The sequence below is a fragment of the Corythoichthys intestinalis genome, chromosome 14 (assembly GCF_030265065.1).
Source record: "Corythoichthys intestinalis isolate RoL2023-P3 chromosome 14, ASM3026506v1, whole genome shotgun sequence".
Classification (NCBI taxonomy): Eukaryota; Metazoa; Chordata; class Actinopteri; order Syngnathiformes; family Syngnathidae; genus Corythoichthys; species Corythoichthys intestinalis.
Window position 1 is genome coordinate 44,837,660 of NC_080408.1, and position 14,124 is coordinate 44,851,783.

The following is a 14,124-nucleotide window of genomic DNA, read 5'->3' on the forward strand; positions in this document are numbered from 1 at the left end:
GAAACGGTGACAAAATCCAAACGGAAAAAAAAAAAATGTAATGCACGAAGAACGTACAGTTTTTGAATGTACGGCGTACACATTTAAAAATCAGTGCTCAATTGTACAAATTACAAATTATTAATTTCTATGTCTCTCTACACTAAAACACCTGAATCAAATGATTATGTCATCAGCAACCTCTCCAGAAGCCTGATAATGATCCTGATTATTTGATCCAGGTGTGTTGGAGGAGGGAGACATGGAAAACACGACAGGAAAAGTGGCTCCGAGGTCCGGATTTCGTGAACCCTGGAATAGACACTATAGTAGAGGCTGGGGCTATGTTATGCATCCTTTAGATGGAGCTGTGCTCAGAATTGTTGTGACACCTGATGCGGCTCAATGTTGATTCATATATAAGGATTATAAGGTGCACTGCCGGAGAAAATTTAAGGCTATTAGGTGCACCTCATAGTGCGGAAAATACCGTAATGTAAAAAATAAAGTAAGAACTAAACACTACAATATTTGCAATTGAGCAGTTAAAAAAATAGGATTTGAACCACTTTCGGTTAGCAAAGCCTTTGACAAAATTCATCGGCTATCAAAATAGTTGTTGATTCATTGTGGCAGCCCTAGTTAATGGCACGCTGAAACTAATGATAACTATGATGAGGTGTGTGTCAGAGAGATTTTGACACCCCTGCTCTGAGCTCATTTCACAGTAAAATGTGTGTCAAAAAAACTGGATAGAGGCTAAACTGGGTGGTATATTCCTTGGTTAGTAACACTGAAAAGAAAACATAAGCAGGAGATATTAGATACTAGTTTTTTGAGACATGTTGTTTATCTCCAGATAGGAGTTGAGCATGACAGGTGATAAGCACCGTGTTGACCTGCGAGATCCAAAGTGCCGGCGCCATTCAACTCCAACAAGGTAAAGTGCCTACATCAACGACAAGCCTCTCAACTGGACTTTTCTAAGATATAATCTTCCTCCCCCAAAGCCTTGGCTGATAAGAACGAGCAAGTCCACCGTAATATGTCAGTGTGAGGCAAATCTAATCTTCGGTACAAGCCCGAAGCACTTAAGGTGACAGGGGTGGCGGAAAAAAATATCATGTCGTAATAAAGCTGAATATAACGCTCAGTCGTCTTTAATTTGCATTGCAAAACATCACTGCATTATCAGCCTATAAACATTTTTTCCTTGAGCGGTTTCACGGCATGAGACTGCTCTATTCCAAAAGCGCTCCGTTGCTAAAAAATGCATTTTTGACACGTGAATGAGTTCTCCTCCCATAACATTAGCAGTAAAATCACCTTGTCACCTTTTATTACCGTCTCTGCACACATGCAGGAAAAAGGGTAGGAAATCTGAATGGGAGGAAAAAAATGATAGGATATAATTATAATAAGCGTGGTTCCTCTGGGTTATTATGACACAAAGGAAGAGGGACGGCACTGGACCAGCATTATTAGGGCCCATTTGCAAAATACAATACATCTGAATAAAATTTCATCTGCACATTCCTTACTGTGAGCCAATTTAGCGTTTTTTTTTCAGTGACAACAGTATGTGCATGCGGAGGAGGCGATTAGTGTTAGTTCTAATGACACTTTGAATCTGTGCAAAGAATAGTGAAGGTCAACTACTTGGGACATTGCAGTTCTGTCCATTTTGTCTGAAATTAGAGGCTATTTAAAATGGTGACAGTATTACAGAAGAAGCTTAAGTACAAGTGTTTGCGAGAGAATGAAACACTATCGAACAGCTGCATGTGGATGTACTAAGAAAAAAACATTTTGAATCCTTTATAGGATATTCATTTTACTCATTGGCTGCCATTGTCGCACTATACATCCAATTCATTTTGTCTCAATGATTGCTGCCATCCCTCCCAGTCAAAATAAATTGGATGTCTAGCAACGCCATTGACACTGAAACATGAGCGTTCACAGCCAGTACTCCCAGTTTAAATAGATTGTCGATGGCAGACAATGACTTAAATACGATGAATTTGTTTTGTTGTTGGGGGCTATAACCAGAGTATATCTTGGTTTTTATTCATTCTAATGTTATAAATTTTCTTTTAAACATTTTATTAATTTAAACATGTAAATAATTCATATATACGTATACTAGAGATCCACCGAAACATGTGTTCTTCAGGACTGATACCGATTATTAGTAGTTCGAGGAGCCATTAACCAATTTTTGGAGCCGATATTCAATTGTGTAAAAATTGATGTAAAAAACTAAATAATGCAAACAATGAACTTCGTTGAAATGCCTAAAACATGTTTATTGAATCACACAAGTAGAATATGATAGTGAATAATACTGTATAGTTCCGGGGTAGAGTGGTCGTTTTCCCACCCGGAGGTGGTTGGTTCGATTCTCCGCCCTGATGACCTCGTCTAAGTATTCTTGAGCAAGATACTAAACCCACATTGCTCCTGGTGCTGCGTCATCAGTTGGTAGATGAGGATATAGTGTGAAGCGCTTTGAGGCGCAATAAAGGTGTAACTTTATTTACCATTACCATTTAACCAATCAGAGGTGAATACTAGTGCAGGAGAGAGGCGTGGCTACATCGGAGCAGAAATAACCCAGTTTTAAATTGGATTTTCACACATCGGCCGGTCGGATTTAAAAAAATAATAATAATAAATTAAAAAATAGGCAGATACTGATACACATCAAATTTCCAGATATCGGTCTAACATATACTGTACATGGAGACATGGAAAAACTTATCCATGCATTTATTTTTAGTAGACTGGACTATTGCAGTACTTCTCATAGAATGGGGAGCGCCCCCGCCCCCAGGGGGATGCAGAACGATGCCGGGGGTGGCGCATTTGACCTCGGGGAACATACTTTTTTGCCGTACTAGAATAAAGTGTAACTACACATCCACTCAGTGTGTGGTAGAGGCGCTCTCATTTTCAGAGTGTGTGCAGTATTTTTGAACCAAACAAGAGCACCCAGCAAAGAGCACTGGAGATATGAATAGCTAAGACGAGGAAATATGACGAAGCGTATGTATGTTTTGCTTTTGACTTTTAATACAGTGGGAGACGAGGAAAGACCAGTCGGTTTACTGTGTCTAAAAATGTTTGCAGCAGACAGCAGAAAGAAAAATCAATTATGACATCTCTTAAAGACATTACACCCCAATCACATTGATGAGCCGCTTGATTTTTTTTTCTTCAGCGAACATGTGCCGAATATTGCCAACAATCGTCCCGCTTTCTCAGTATTACATCAGTAAACCAGGGAGCACTGTCAGCATCATATTTGGTGGCATACCAAGTTGCTCAGTGCAAAATAACCCCACACCATAGCAAAGGAGCTGATACTGCCTGCAGCAAAATTAAAAACTGTCCCTCTGTCCAATGACATTGTTGTTTTTGTTCTTTTCTTTTCTTTTATTTTATTTTATTTTTCGGCCAAATTGTTTGACATATTGTCCCCATGAATTAATGTTGCTAATCAATTTGAATTTATTGTTATTCATTTTTCAATATCAAATGGATAAAAAAATGTACCTTGAGTGTACTTTTACCGTTTGGATGAGACTTTTTTTTTTTATTTAATTCAGGCAAATTGATGCGCTTTAAGTCTTCTGTTACAAAACAATGTTAATAAAGTTATACTTTATTGTAAGTTGATTTATATTACTTTTTCCTTTATTATTAAAAATGACTTTTATGCAGAGGTGTACTTATAATAATAATAATTTTATAGACAAATGATACAATTTAGAGTGGCGGCAGAGTTGGGGTGTGCAAAACATTTACGTCTTCCTGGCTCGGGTGCGTAACACAAAGTAATTGAAGGCACTGGACTATTGCAATGCCAGTTTTACAAAAAATCAGTCAGGACAGCTGCAGCTATTACAGAATGCTGCTGTCAGAGTCCTTACAAATACAAGGGAACTAGACCAGTTACACCGGTTATGAAGTTGATCTCTTGAGTCAAAGGCTAGACAATAAAATACTACTACTGGTCTTTAAAACACTTAATAGCCTTGGACTAAAATAATTGCTTGGTTTGTTTGCTCTCGTCAAAAAATCTAGAACCCTAAGGTCGTCAGGAACCGCTCTGCTGTGCTTACCAAGAAGCAACCAGAGTGAGGCATTCTGTTACGATGCTCCTCATCTCAGGAACAAGTTACCTGAAGGTCTGAAATGTGCTCAAACACTTACCTCCTCTAAAATCTTTAAAAATGATTTTGTTTTGAACATTTTGATCATTTAATGTGACTTTTATGTATCATTTTATATGCACTTCTACAGTACATTAAAAACATTAAAAGCAGGATAAAAGCAAATCAACAATAGCTCTCTTCTTACCTCTAAAGTGAAAAAAAATTACATGTTTTTAAATGCATCTTGAGCATCTTGACAGAGATGGGATAGTGGTACAGGCTGGTACAAAATCAGCTAGCTGTTTATTTTGATTCAAACAATAATATCTGGCTTACTGGCCTTGCCCATCCTACAGTTCGGTGGTAAACAAGAGCAGGTCAAAGATATAAGTGGGAGTTAGACCATGCAACGTTTGAGAAAGTTGGGGTCACGATTGCAAAATTTAAGGTTATAGGAAACCGAAGCACCTCAGTATGGCCGTTTTTGAGGTTAAAAGCCTTACAAAACCTTTAACCAAAATGCAGTCCAGTTCTTTATTACTTTAACAAGTGAAAAGACTTTTACAATACACCAGACAAAAGCATATAAAGTCTGAAAAATAATCTTATTCCACCTTGAGTTTTTTTTTTTTTTCCAATTGAAAGATATTGCAGAGGTGGGGGCGTGGAATACATTTTTCTTATTCACTGTGTACAATGACACTTAACAAGGACAGAATAACAGCTTACTTCCACATGACGGACTGTACAAAAGATGTCCAACAGTATGTGGCGTTTCATTAGAAGAGAGACACTGTCAAGACCGGCAAGTAATTATCAGTTAACAACTTGTAAATATTTTATGTCAGTTTATGTCACATCTGCTGTACCCAGTGCTCTGGATGCACTTTGGAGCCAGCCAACCAATCCTCCGCCCAATTATCAGCGGCTCATTCTTGAGATGGATTAACAGATCATCAACATTGGAGTTTGTGTCATCCAGCCACTTGCATTGTTCTCTTTTGCCTATGTAAAGCTTGTTTGTTGCCCTTTTTCCTTCCACTCCGTCCTCAGCAGAGGTGGGTAGTCACGCATTATATTTACTCCGTTACATTAACTTGAGTAACTTTTTCAGAAAAAAATTACTTCTTCAAGTAGTTTTACCACACAATACTGTTACTTGAGTATATTTGTGAAGAAGAAACACTACTCTTACTCCATTACTTTGGGCTACACTAGAGTCCTTACATTTTTACTCTTTATGCTACATATTGACTTTATTTTTGCCAGAGACGCCAACAGTAGCGCTGCCATGATACTCTACCATTCAGAGGTAACAATGTTTTGTCTCCACGACAGGGCACTCATGCACCTTGGACGGGTAATGGGTCACAGTGTTCTGGTCTGAAACTGATGAATTTGTTGTCATCTTTTTGGCATAATACCGTCATGGAATAGGGTCAGCTAGGGATCCCCAACCACCGTACTGGGGACTGGTACCGGTCCGTGTTGCATTTGATACCAGCAGAGAAATAATAAATAATTTGTTAACAACCGCAATCAGGCCTGTGCTTTTAAACTAATCTGAGTAGAGATTTGCATACGTAGCCCTCTAGTGGTTGGCCGCCATGACTGCGGTGTTTGCACACCTATAGCAGCCCCGCATCAGTCAATGTAAACAGTAACAATAGCTGCTGTTGAGTGTGCTGCAGGCCACAACGTCTTTGAACAGCTTTTTTACCGGGAAAAGGCCACCTGTTCAGCCAGAAGAGGAGCCTACAACCAAGTCCATACTGCATAATATGTGGCTATAAGCTAGCAGGTTGGGCACCACAGGGCTATAGTACAGTATAATAATAAAAACAGTTCATATAGTTGAAGTTGTGGTGAGAAAAATAATATACAATAAAAATAAAAATTCTGACATTGTAAGCAGTTACTTGCAATGTTACTTATTACTTGAGTAGTCTTTTCACCATTTTTTTTTTTTTTTTTACTTGAGCAAATTCTTGGATAGCTACTTTTACTTTTACTTGAGTAGTTATTTAGAAGTAACGCTACTCTTGAGTAAAATATTTGGCTACTCTACCCACTTATGGTCCTCGGACCATTTTCTGTACCTACTATGATTCTGCCAGATCTCTCCAACACTCCAGCCAAAAATTTATATTTTTCTCTTCACCGTAACCTCCTGTTGGCCCTTAAATCTGCACCTTAAGATTTCCTGACATTTGGAGCCCGAACCAGTTCATGAAAATCCACGATCTTAAGAGAAATATACATAAAGAAAGATTAGTCAACATAATGTGCTTGCTAATTATCTGTCTTAAGGAAAACAGTTTTTGGCTTGATATGCGGTCACGCGGCGCAAAAATGGATGCACAGTTTCTGTTTTTTATTCACCCATTTCTTATACAGTGAAGAAAATAATTATTGGAACACCCTGCTATTTTGCAAGTTCTCCCACTTAGAAATCATGGAGGAGTCTGAAATTTTCCTCGCAGGTGCATGTCCACTGTGAGAGAGATAATCTAAAAAGAAATATCTACAATGTGAAATCACAATGAATGGTTTTTTAACAATTTCTTTGTGTGATACAGCTGCAAATAAGTATTTGAACGCCTGTCTATCAGCCAGAATTCTGACCCTGAAAGACCTGTTAGTCTGCCTATTAAATGTCCACCTCACTCCATGTATTATCCAGAATAAGATCAACTTGTTTGAGGTCGGTAGCAGTATAAAGACACCTGTCCACCCCATACAATCAGTAAGACACAAACTTGTAACCTGGTCAAGACCAAAGAGCAGTCCAAAGACATCAGAGACAAAATTGTTCACCTCTACAAGGCTGGAAAGGGCTACGGAGCAATTGCCAAGCAGCTTGGCGACAAAAAGGTCCACTGTTGTAGCGATCATTTGAACACGGAAGAAGCTAAACATGACGGTCAATCTCAATTGGAGTGGAGCCCCATGTAAAATATCACCTCGTGGGGTCTCAATGATCTGAAGAAAGGTGAGGAATCAGCCCAGAAATACACGGCAGGAGTTGGTCAATGACTTGAAAAGAGCTGGGACCACCGTGGTGCGGAAGGTTCTCTTGCTTAACCCTTTAACACCGAACGTGTTGGCAGCGACGCATTTACGCATGTCGTCTCTGAAGCTTCGTCACGCTGTAATTACGTCACCCACGTGCTGCTGGTTGGTCTCATTTGAAAGTGCGGAAGTTGATGTCCACACCAGTTTTAGTTTTATTGCACTCATAAATATGCATTAAAACGCTGCATGGACCATGTATCTATCTCCAGACTTCCAACATTTCTTGTCCTTTTTCAAAACCGAAAGCAGCACAAAAGACTACATATCCCAAAAGCCGTTTTGATGTCAAGAAGGACGAACCGAATGTGGACATTTTTAATACATTTCCGAGCGAGGCGCCAACTAATGAAAAGGAGGCATGTGATGCAAGCGAGCGACTTTGAAATGTGCAGAATGAATCTAAAACTAAATTTAGCACAAGCTAATGCATTATTTCACTAACTCAAGGAAAAAGATGAGCCGTATTTGTCGTTGTTTTCCTGGGATGATTCGGTGTCTCGGCGAGTAGAAGTGACAGCAGCGCGCAAACGGCGAAAGAGTAGGCTGTGTGACGTTGTGTGTGACGCAGCTCCGTGACTTGTTCATACAGAAGCTTTATTAAGTGCGCAAAAAAAAAACTTTATTGGGTCGTATGCCAGAAAATTTTGAATTGAACTGAACTACTTGTCAATATTTTTGAAAATACTTTTTTTCAATGTTAGATATATTTTTTCTATAATCTTTTCAATTTTTATAAAGATGAGTGTTCGAGAAGCTTGATTGCATGTACGTATATACTTTAGATTAGGTGATGGGTATAATACCTAACTTCACAAAGAGATATCCTCCAAACCCTTTTTGTGTTAGATGATATATATATATATTTTCACTATTTTGCACTGTATATAACCTGTTTTGACCATAGTATGTGTAAAGGCCAAAAACGCCTATGACCATACTTGCTGTTTGTGTTGAATCGTCAAACATAAAACTATTCAATCTTATTTTTTTCTATTGAATGTTTATCTTAACAAGTTGAATAAATATCATCAAGCTTCAAAACGGTTGGTCGAGCACGTTTGGTTGTCAATGGGACATCAACATCACAAATTTCGAAAAAATGTGTTGGGATTTTTTTTTGTCTATTTGGGTCCAAAATGTGGATTATAACTGGTCAGTGAAGAAAACAACAGTTTGGACATGAAGTTCAAGGTGTCCTTAAAAAAGGGACCCAACTTGGCCAATTTTTTCTTTGAAATATAAAAGCAACATCAAATGCATGCAAATTCGGCCAAAATAGGCTTAGGTGTTAAAGGGTTAAACCAGCACATGCAAGGCCTGTCTATGTATGCCTGTCACCATTTGGATGATGCAGAGGAGTCATGGGGGCAGGTTTTGTGGTGGGATGAGAGTAAAATAGAACTTTTTGGTCATAATTCTACAAACCGTGTTTGGAGGAAAATGAATGGTGAGTACTATCTCAAGAACACCATCCCTACTGTTAAGCATGGGGGTGCACTCTATAAAAGAGAGGAAGACTGGGGGCCTGTAATGTGAGATTTTGGGAACAAACTCCTTCCTTCAGTCAGATCATTGAAGATGGGTCATGCCTGGGTCTTCCAACATGACAATGACCAGAAGACCACAGCCAGGACAACCAAGGAGTGGCTCCGTAAGAAGCATAACAAAGTTCTAGCATGGCGTAGCTGGTCTCCAGACCTAAACCAAATAGAAAACCTTTGGAGGGAGCTAAGACTTAGTGTTTCTCAGCGACAGCCCAGAAACCTGACTGATGGGTGGGCCAAGATCCCTCCTGCAGTGTGTGCAAACCTGGTGAAAAACTACAGGAAACATTTGACCTCTGTAATTACAAAGGCTACTGTACCAAATATTAACATTCATTTTCTCAGATGTTCAAATACTTATTAGCAGCTGTATCACAGAAAGAAATTATTTTAAAAAATCATATATTGTGATTTTTTTTTTTTTTTTTTTTTTTGAGATTATCTCTCTCACAGTGGACATGCACCTACGATGAAAATTTCAGACCCCTCCATGATTTCTAAGTGGGAGAATTTGCAAAATAGCAGGGTGTTCAAATACTTATTTTCTTCACTTTATATGTGAAATGGCTAGTGTTTAGTTTACTGAGAGTGTATGGCACATTCAGACCTTTCACATCATTCGTGATATTCTGGATTTGTCTAACTCAAAACCTAAGACTCTAAATACTTGTATCATTTAAAATAGGTCCTACTCTCATAAGATCATAGTAATATAATTGCATGCATATTCATTATTACTGTTTGTGTTCTTTTCTCTTGTCAGTCCAAGAATTTAGTTAATTGTCCAAGAAAACATAACACAAACAATACGCTGTGACTTCTGACAAAGTAGGAGTCGACCTCACAGAGTAAATCTGAACTTCTCTTGAGACTTTCACACAGCACGTTGTCTCGACCGAGCTGACCTTTTGTGGACTCGAGCGGAGCACAGAGTCCACATTTGACAAGCAATTCCATTGGAATTGTCGTACAATACAGAAGAGTTGGAATCATACATACATCATATGTCAAACTTTAAAACTGGCGGTTCTTAAACACGCTATACGTACCGAACCCAACGGGTTTCACTTGTGCAATAATCGAACCCTTCAGAAATAGATACCAAAGCAGTTTTCATCAGATTCAAAACTGATAAAGCTACTCTAGAACGCTAATATGTAAGTGAACTGCCGTTCAAATTTCTTCTCATTTTGTAAGTCTTTTTATAGACAGGTCCAAATTTGATGTTTAATCAATCATCATCATCTTTTATCTTTACAAGATATAGAGATGCGTGATGCTTGCATATGTCATGTAGTTGACATGCAGTAATTTTACCATCACACATGGCCAAAACTGGCCCCATAAAATCTTAAAATATTATATTTCTATTAAGCGTGCATCGCATGATATTTTCATAGTGTAAAATAGACTTCCTATAAAAAGTGCAGTGCGCGTCAACCATCCACTGAGCAAATCAGTTCCTCCTCCTTTCATAAACGCAGTTGAAAGAAACGGGTCTGTAATTTGTGGGCAAAACCATCTATAAAACATGGTTTAAAACAGATGTCGGCAACCTTTTTGACCGAGAGAGCCAAAACCCCCCACATATTTTAAAAGGTGATTCCACGAGAGCCAAACAGGATATACTAGCTTGTCCGAGTCTGTTTTGTGAGCACAGTTTTTTTCGTCTACACATTTTAACGCATCAAGCGGAGCAAGAGTGAGGGCATGCTCGTCTTTACGAGCAGTCGAGTTTGATTGAAATAAATCTTGAGGAAACAACAGCGAAAGCCTTACATTACCAACATTACTTGGGATGTTACAATCATTGCTCAGTTGCTTGCTCACCACTTGGAAAATAACCAATAGAAAGACCACTACCGGCGACAACCAGGCGGACGTGCATAGCAGTGGCAGAGACAGGTGGAGCCTCTCAGAGCAGGTGTTTCGTGAGTCTCGTTCTTTTGACAGGCGAAAAAGTTATGAAAGTAAAACTGATTGCGCCTGTGTGACTTAGGGTACCACGCAGTTCACTTTTTCCCCTATGGGTTTTTATATACTCCAATTCGCTCGGCATTGAGTAGGGTAGGGCCAGCCTCCGTTGCTGGCTGAGCAGAGACTGAACGCGGACAGCTAGCCCATCTCCGTGCAATCCACGACGGGAACAGCACCAATGGGCACCGAATTGAAGCATATTATTGCGACGTACATTTGAAGTGTCCAATATCAATGTGCAAATGCACCATCAGTGAATCACAGCTCATTCATGTCAAGCGAGCCGGCCGGTTCCACATTTGAGATTACGGTTGGCAGAGAGCCAGATGCACTCATCAAGAGCCAGATATGGCTCGCAAGACATATGTCCCATATCCCTGGTCTGAAATTCAGTTGCCTTGATTTGGACAGTGTGCAAAAATAGGGCCCTGCGTGTCTTAACCTTTGCCGAATCCCTGGGGTTCGATCGAACCCAGGTCAGAACCCACTGCTCTAAACAGAGAGCTTGAAATGCAAATGCTTTAATTTATGAGTTTTCGAGAAATGGCATTAAGGAAAGATGATTTGAATGTGGTCACTGAACAAATTAAACAATATAAACCAATGTGTCTGGTTCGTCAATGCTCTCGCTGATATTTGTATTGTAGAAGCAGGGTGGTTGCTTCCAACCGAGTAAAGAGACGCTCTACACCCTGAGGTGACATTAGGTTGCTTTTAAGAGAAAGAAGGGCAAGGGAAAAAAGAGGAAAAGCAGGCCTTCTATTGGGCCTAAGAAGTAAAGCAAGCATGACCTTGAAATGGAAGTGGTCTCCAGTTGTTAAGTGCACTGGATGGAACAGACAGGCTTTTAGCTATAAATGCAGACAGAAATTTGTCTGAATCCAAAACAGCCCCGATTGTGGCAGCTGAGGAAGAAACATTATTTTCGATTTGTTAATAAGAAGACACCTTGACACAGGTATTCTTTGACATTATTTTTACATATTTTCATCAGCACTGCCATGGCTCCACTTTGCTTGATAAACTGTAAATGATTCATTCATACTGGCAGACAGCAATATCGCATTATCATATCCTTTTGACATTGAATGTTAAGACCTTCTTTTAAAAGCATGTGGCAAAGAATGAGAGATGCTCCAAATTAGAGATTGATGTAAAAATGACACACAAATGTGTGCTTATCACTAATAGACGGACGTCTGCCAGAAACACTTTGTATCCTAATGCAAAAAAAGTGAGAAGTGAGCATTGTAATGGATTCCTAATGCAATACCACAAAACTCCCTCTGGGTTTATTTAATTTCTCTAATCAAGAAGCTACAAAAAAAATCTTCCTCTGAAGTTCTTAATGAAATATTCATGTAATAATCTCCTTTAATCATCTGCAGCAAAACAACAACACGCAAAATGTGGCATTTCAAGGAAGGTGAGTCATTTGCACATTTACTCATGAATATGATTATTGTTTCATTATGAGTGGTGGGGAACCAAAACAGTGGGAATGTTTTTTCTCTCTCTCTCTTTTTAGGGAGTACAGGGCATAGAGATATCAAAGAACCCAATTGGGTTCCGTATTTATCGTACATGCTTCCCCTTTGAAAAATATCAATAATTTAGGTATCTTGTAAAGATGCTGTCGTTTCAAAAGCAACGGTGTAAAAAAATTGAAAATTTACCACTATCATTTTTAGATTATCTTTCACAAATAACTGTTTAGTGACCCAAATGAGCGTCTGTTACTCTTAACCAAGAGAGAAAAGATGCCTGATGACTGATCAAATAAAATCAATCAATAGTCTAGGACAGAGGTCGTGTTAGGGTTTAGGGTTAGGGGTCGTCATATGTCTAGACAAATGACGAGTCAAATTTTACATCGGATGTCAAAAGGATCGTATGTCGATGCAATCATGTGTCGAAGTACCGCTGTGTAGTTCATTTACATTTAACTTTTAAAGTACAATACACTTAGAAATAACCTCTGCATTGTAGCGTTGGTACTATGACAGCTGGGTCTGTGGAGGTGGCAAACATGTTTCAATACAGGTAGTCCCAAAATTACGAATTAATTCCACACCCACGCTGGCAAAGTAATCCGGATTTCTGCGTAAATTTTAATTAACCCTTTAAGTACCCCGAAATCTCAAAATATCTATCCAAAAGTATAAAAGTCTAAAAATATTGTATTTTGATTAATGTTTTGTCTTATTTTGTTTAATGTTGTTGTGTTTTTTATTTTCATGTTGCATGATTTGCCGTTTTGTTTTCTGAATTGTTTTTTTGTTATGTGATTTGTCGTTGTGTTTTTTTATTTTATTTTTTATGTGATTTGGCATTTTCTTTTTTATTAGTTTTTTTTGTTATGTTATTTAGTGTTGTGGTTTTTTTATTTGTCGTTGTGTTTTTTGAATTTTTTCTTTATTTGATTTGTCATTGTGTTTTTTAAATTTTTTATTTGTTTTGTTTTTGTTCTTAGATTTGCCGTTGTGTTTTGCATTTCAGGGCCACTGTAACTATATGTATATACATTCAATACTTATAAACATTATACATTTCACAGTTAAAATAAAGCCAATACAGAGCAGCATAAAACAATAGATCAAAACTGAAAAGAAAAAAAAAACTGAATTATAATATAATTATATTTGTAGTTTTTTATTGAAATAGCAGGTATTGCTCTCAGATTTTAGACACTAATGTATGTGATTTTTTTTACCATTCAAGACAGCCAGGACTTACCCAACCAGAATTCATCCTCCAGGTTCCCAAAGCCAACCCGATAGTCACTCCACTTCCTGGAAAAATCTGTCAGACCATTCTGACGACGTTGAAACACCTTAATAAAAACAGTGACAAACGATTAACATACTGTGTGTATACTGTGTTGATGTGCACCACAATATGTTATAGCAATGATCTGGACGACATCTTACAATCCAGCCTCCTTCATCCGTGCTCATGTCACAGTACACCTGCACGCCTTGGCTGGGGTCCCTATTGATGTAAATGGTGTAGACGCCGCTCAGTGTCTCGCCATTCAGCAGGTGCTGCGCGCAATTTTGAGGCGTTGCAAACAGACGACTCCCTGCGGAGAAGCAGAGGAGGAAGAGCGATGACATACAGTACTTGAGAGGATTGGCACCTTTTGATGTATACATGTACACCACCTGGAAATAAGCACCGGCTTAGAGGAAAAGGGATTTTACACCTTTTTTTCCCCCCCGTGCAAGATGTGCTCAAGATGCTTTGTATTAAACTGTTTCAAATGTCGTTATAAACATAAAAATATTAACAATCTCAATTGCTGTGCTGTAGTATTCACACCTGTATACTGCAGAGTAATCAATTTTCTGGTCAATTTGAGCCCTTTGAGATATTTTTGTATGTTTCAA

General features: G+C 38.6%; 1 protein-coding gene across 3 annotated transcripts in view; it reads right to left on the bottom strand.

Annotated features, from left to right (window-relative positions):
- tnr (tenascin R (restrictin, janusin)) overlaps nucleotides 1-14,124 on the bottom strand; it is a 404,554-nt gene that overhangs the window by 21,664 nt on the left and 368,766 nt on the right. For all 3 annotated transcript variants that reach the window (XM_057857035.1, XM_057857036.1, XM_057857034.1), the window contains 2 exons: nucleotides 13,666-13,817; nucleotides 13,472-13,568 (listed from right to left, as the gene is read on the bottom strand). In XM_057857035.1, coding sequence (XP_057713018.1) covers nucleotides 13,472-13,568; nucleotides 13,666-13,817 — 249 coding nt within the window. The remainder of the gene's footprint in view (nucleotides 1-13,471; nucleotides 13,569-13,665; nucleotides 13,818-14,124) is intronic.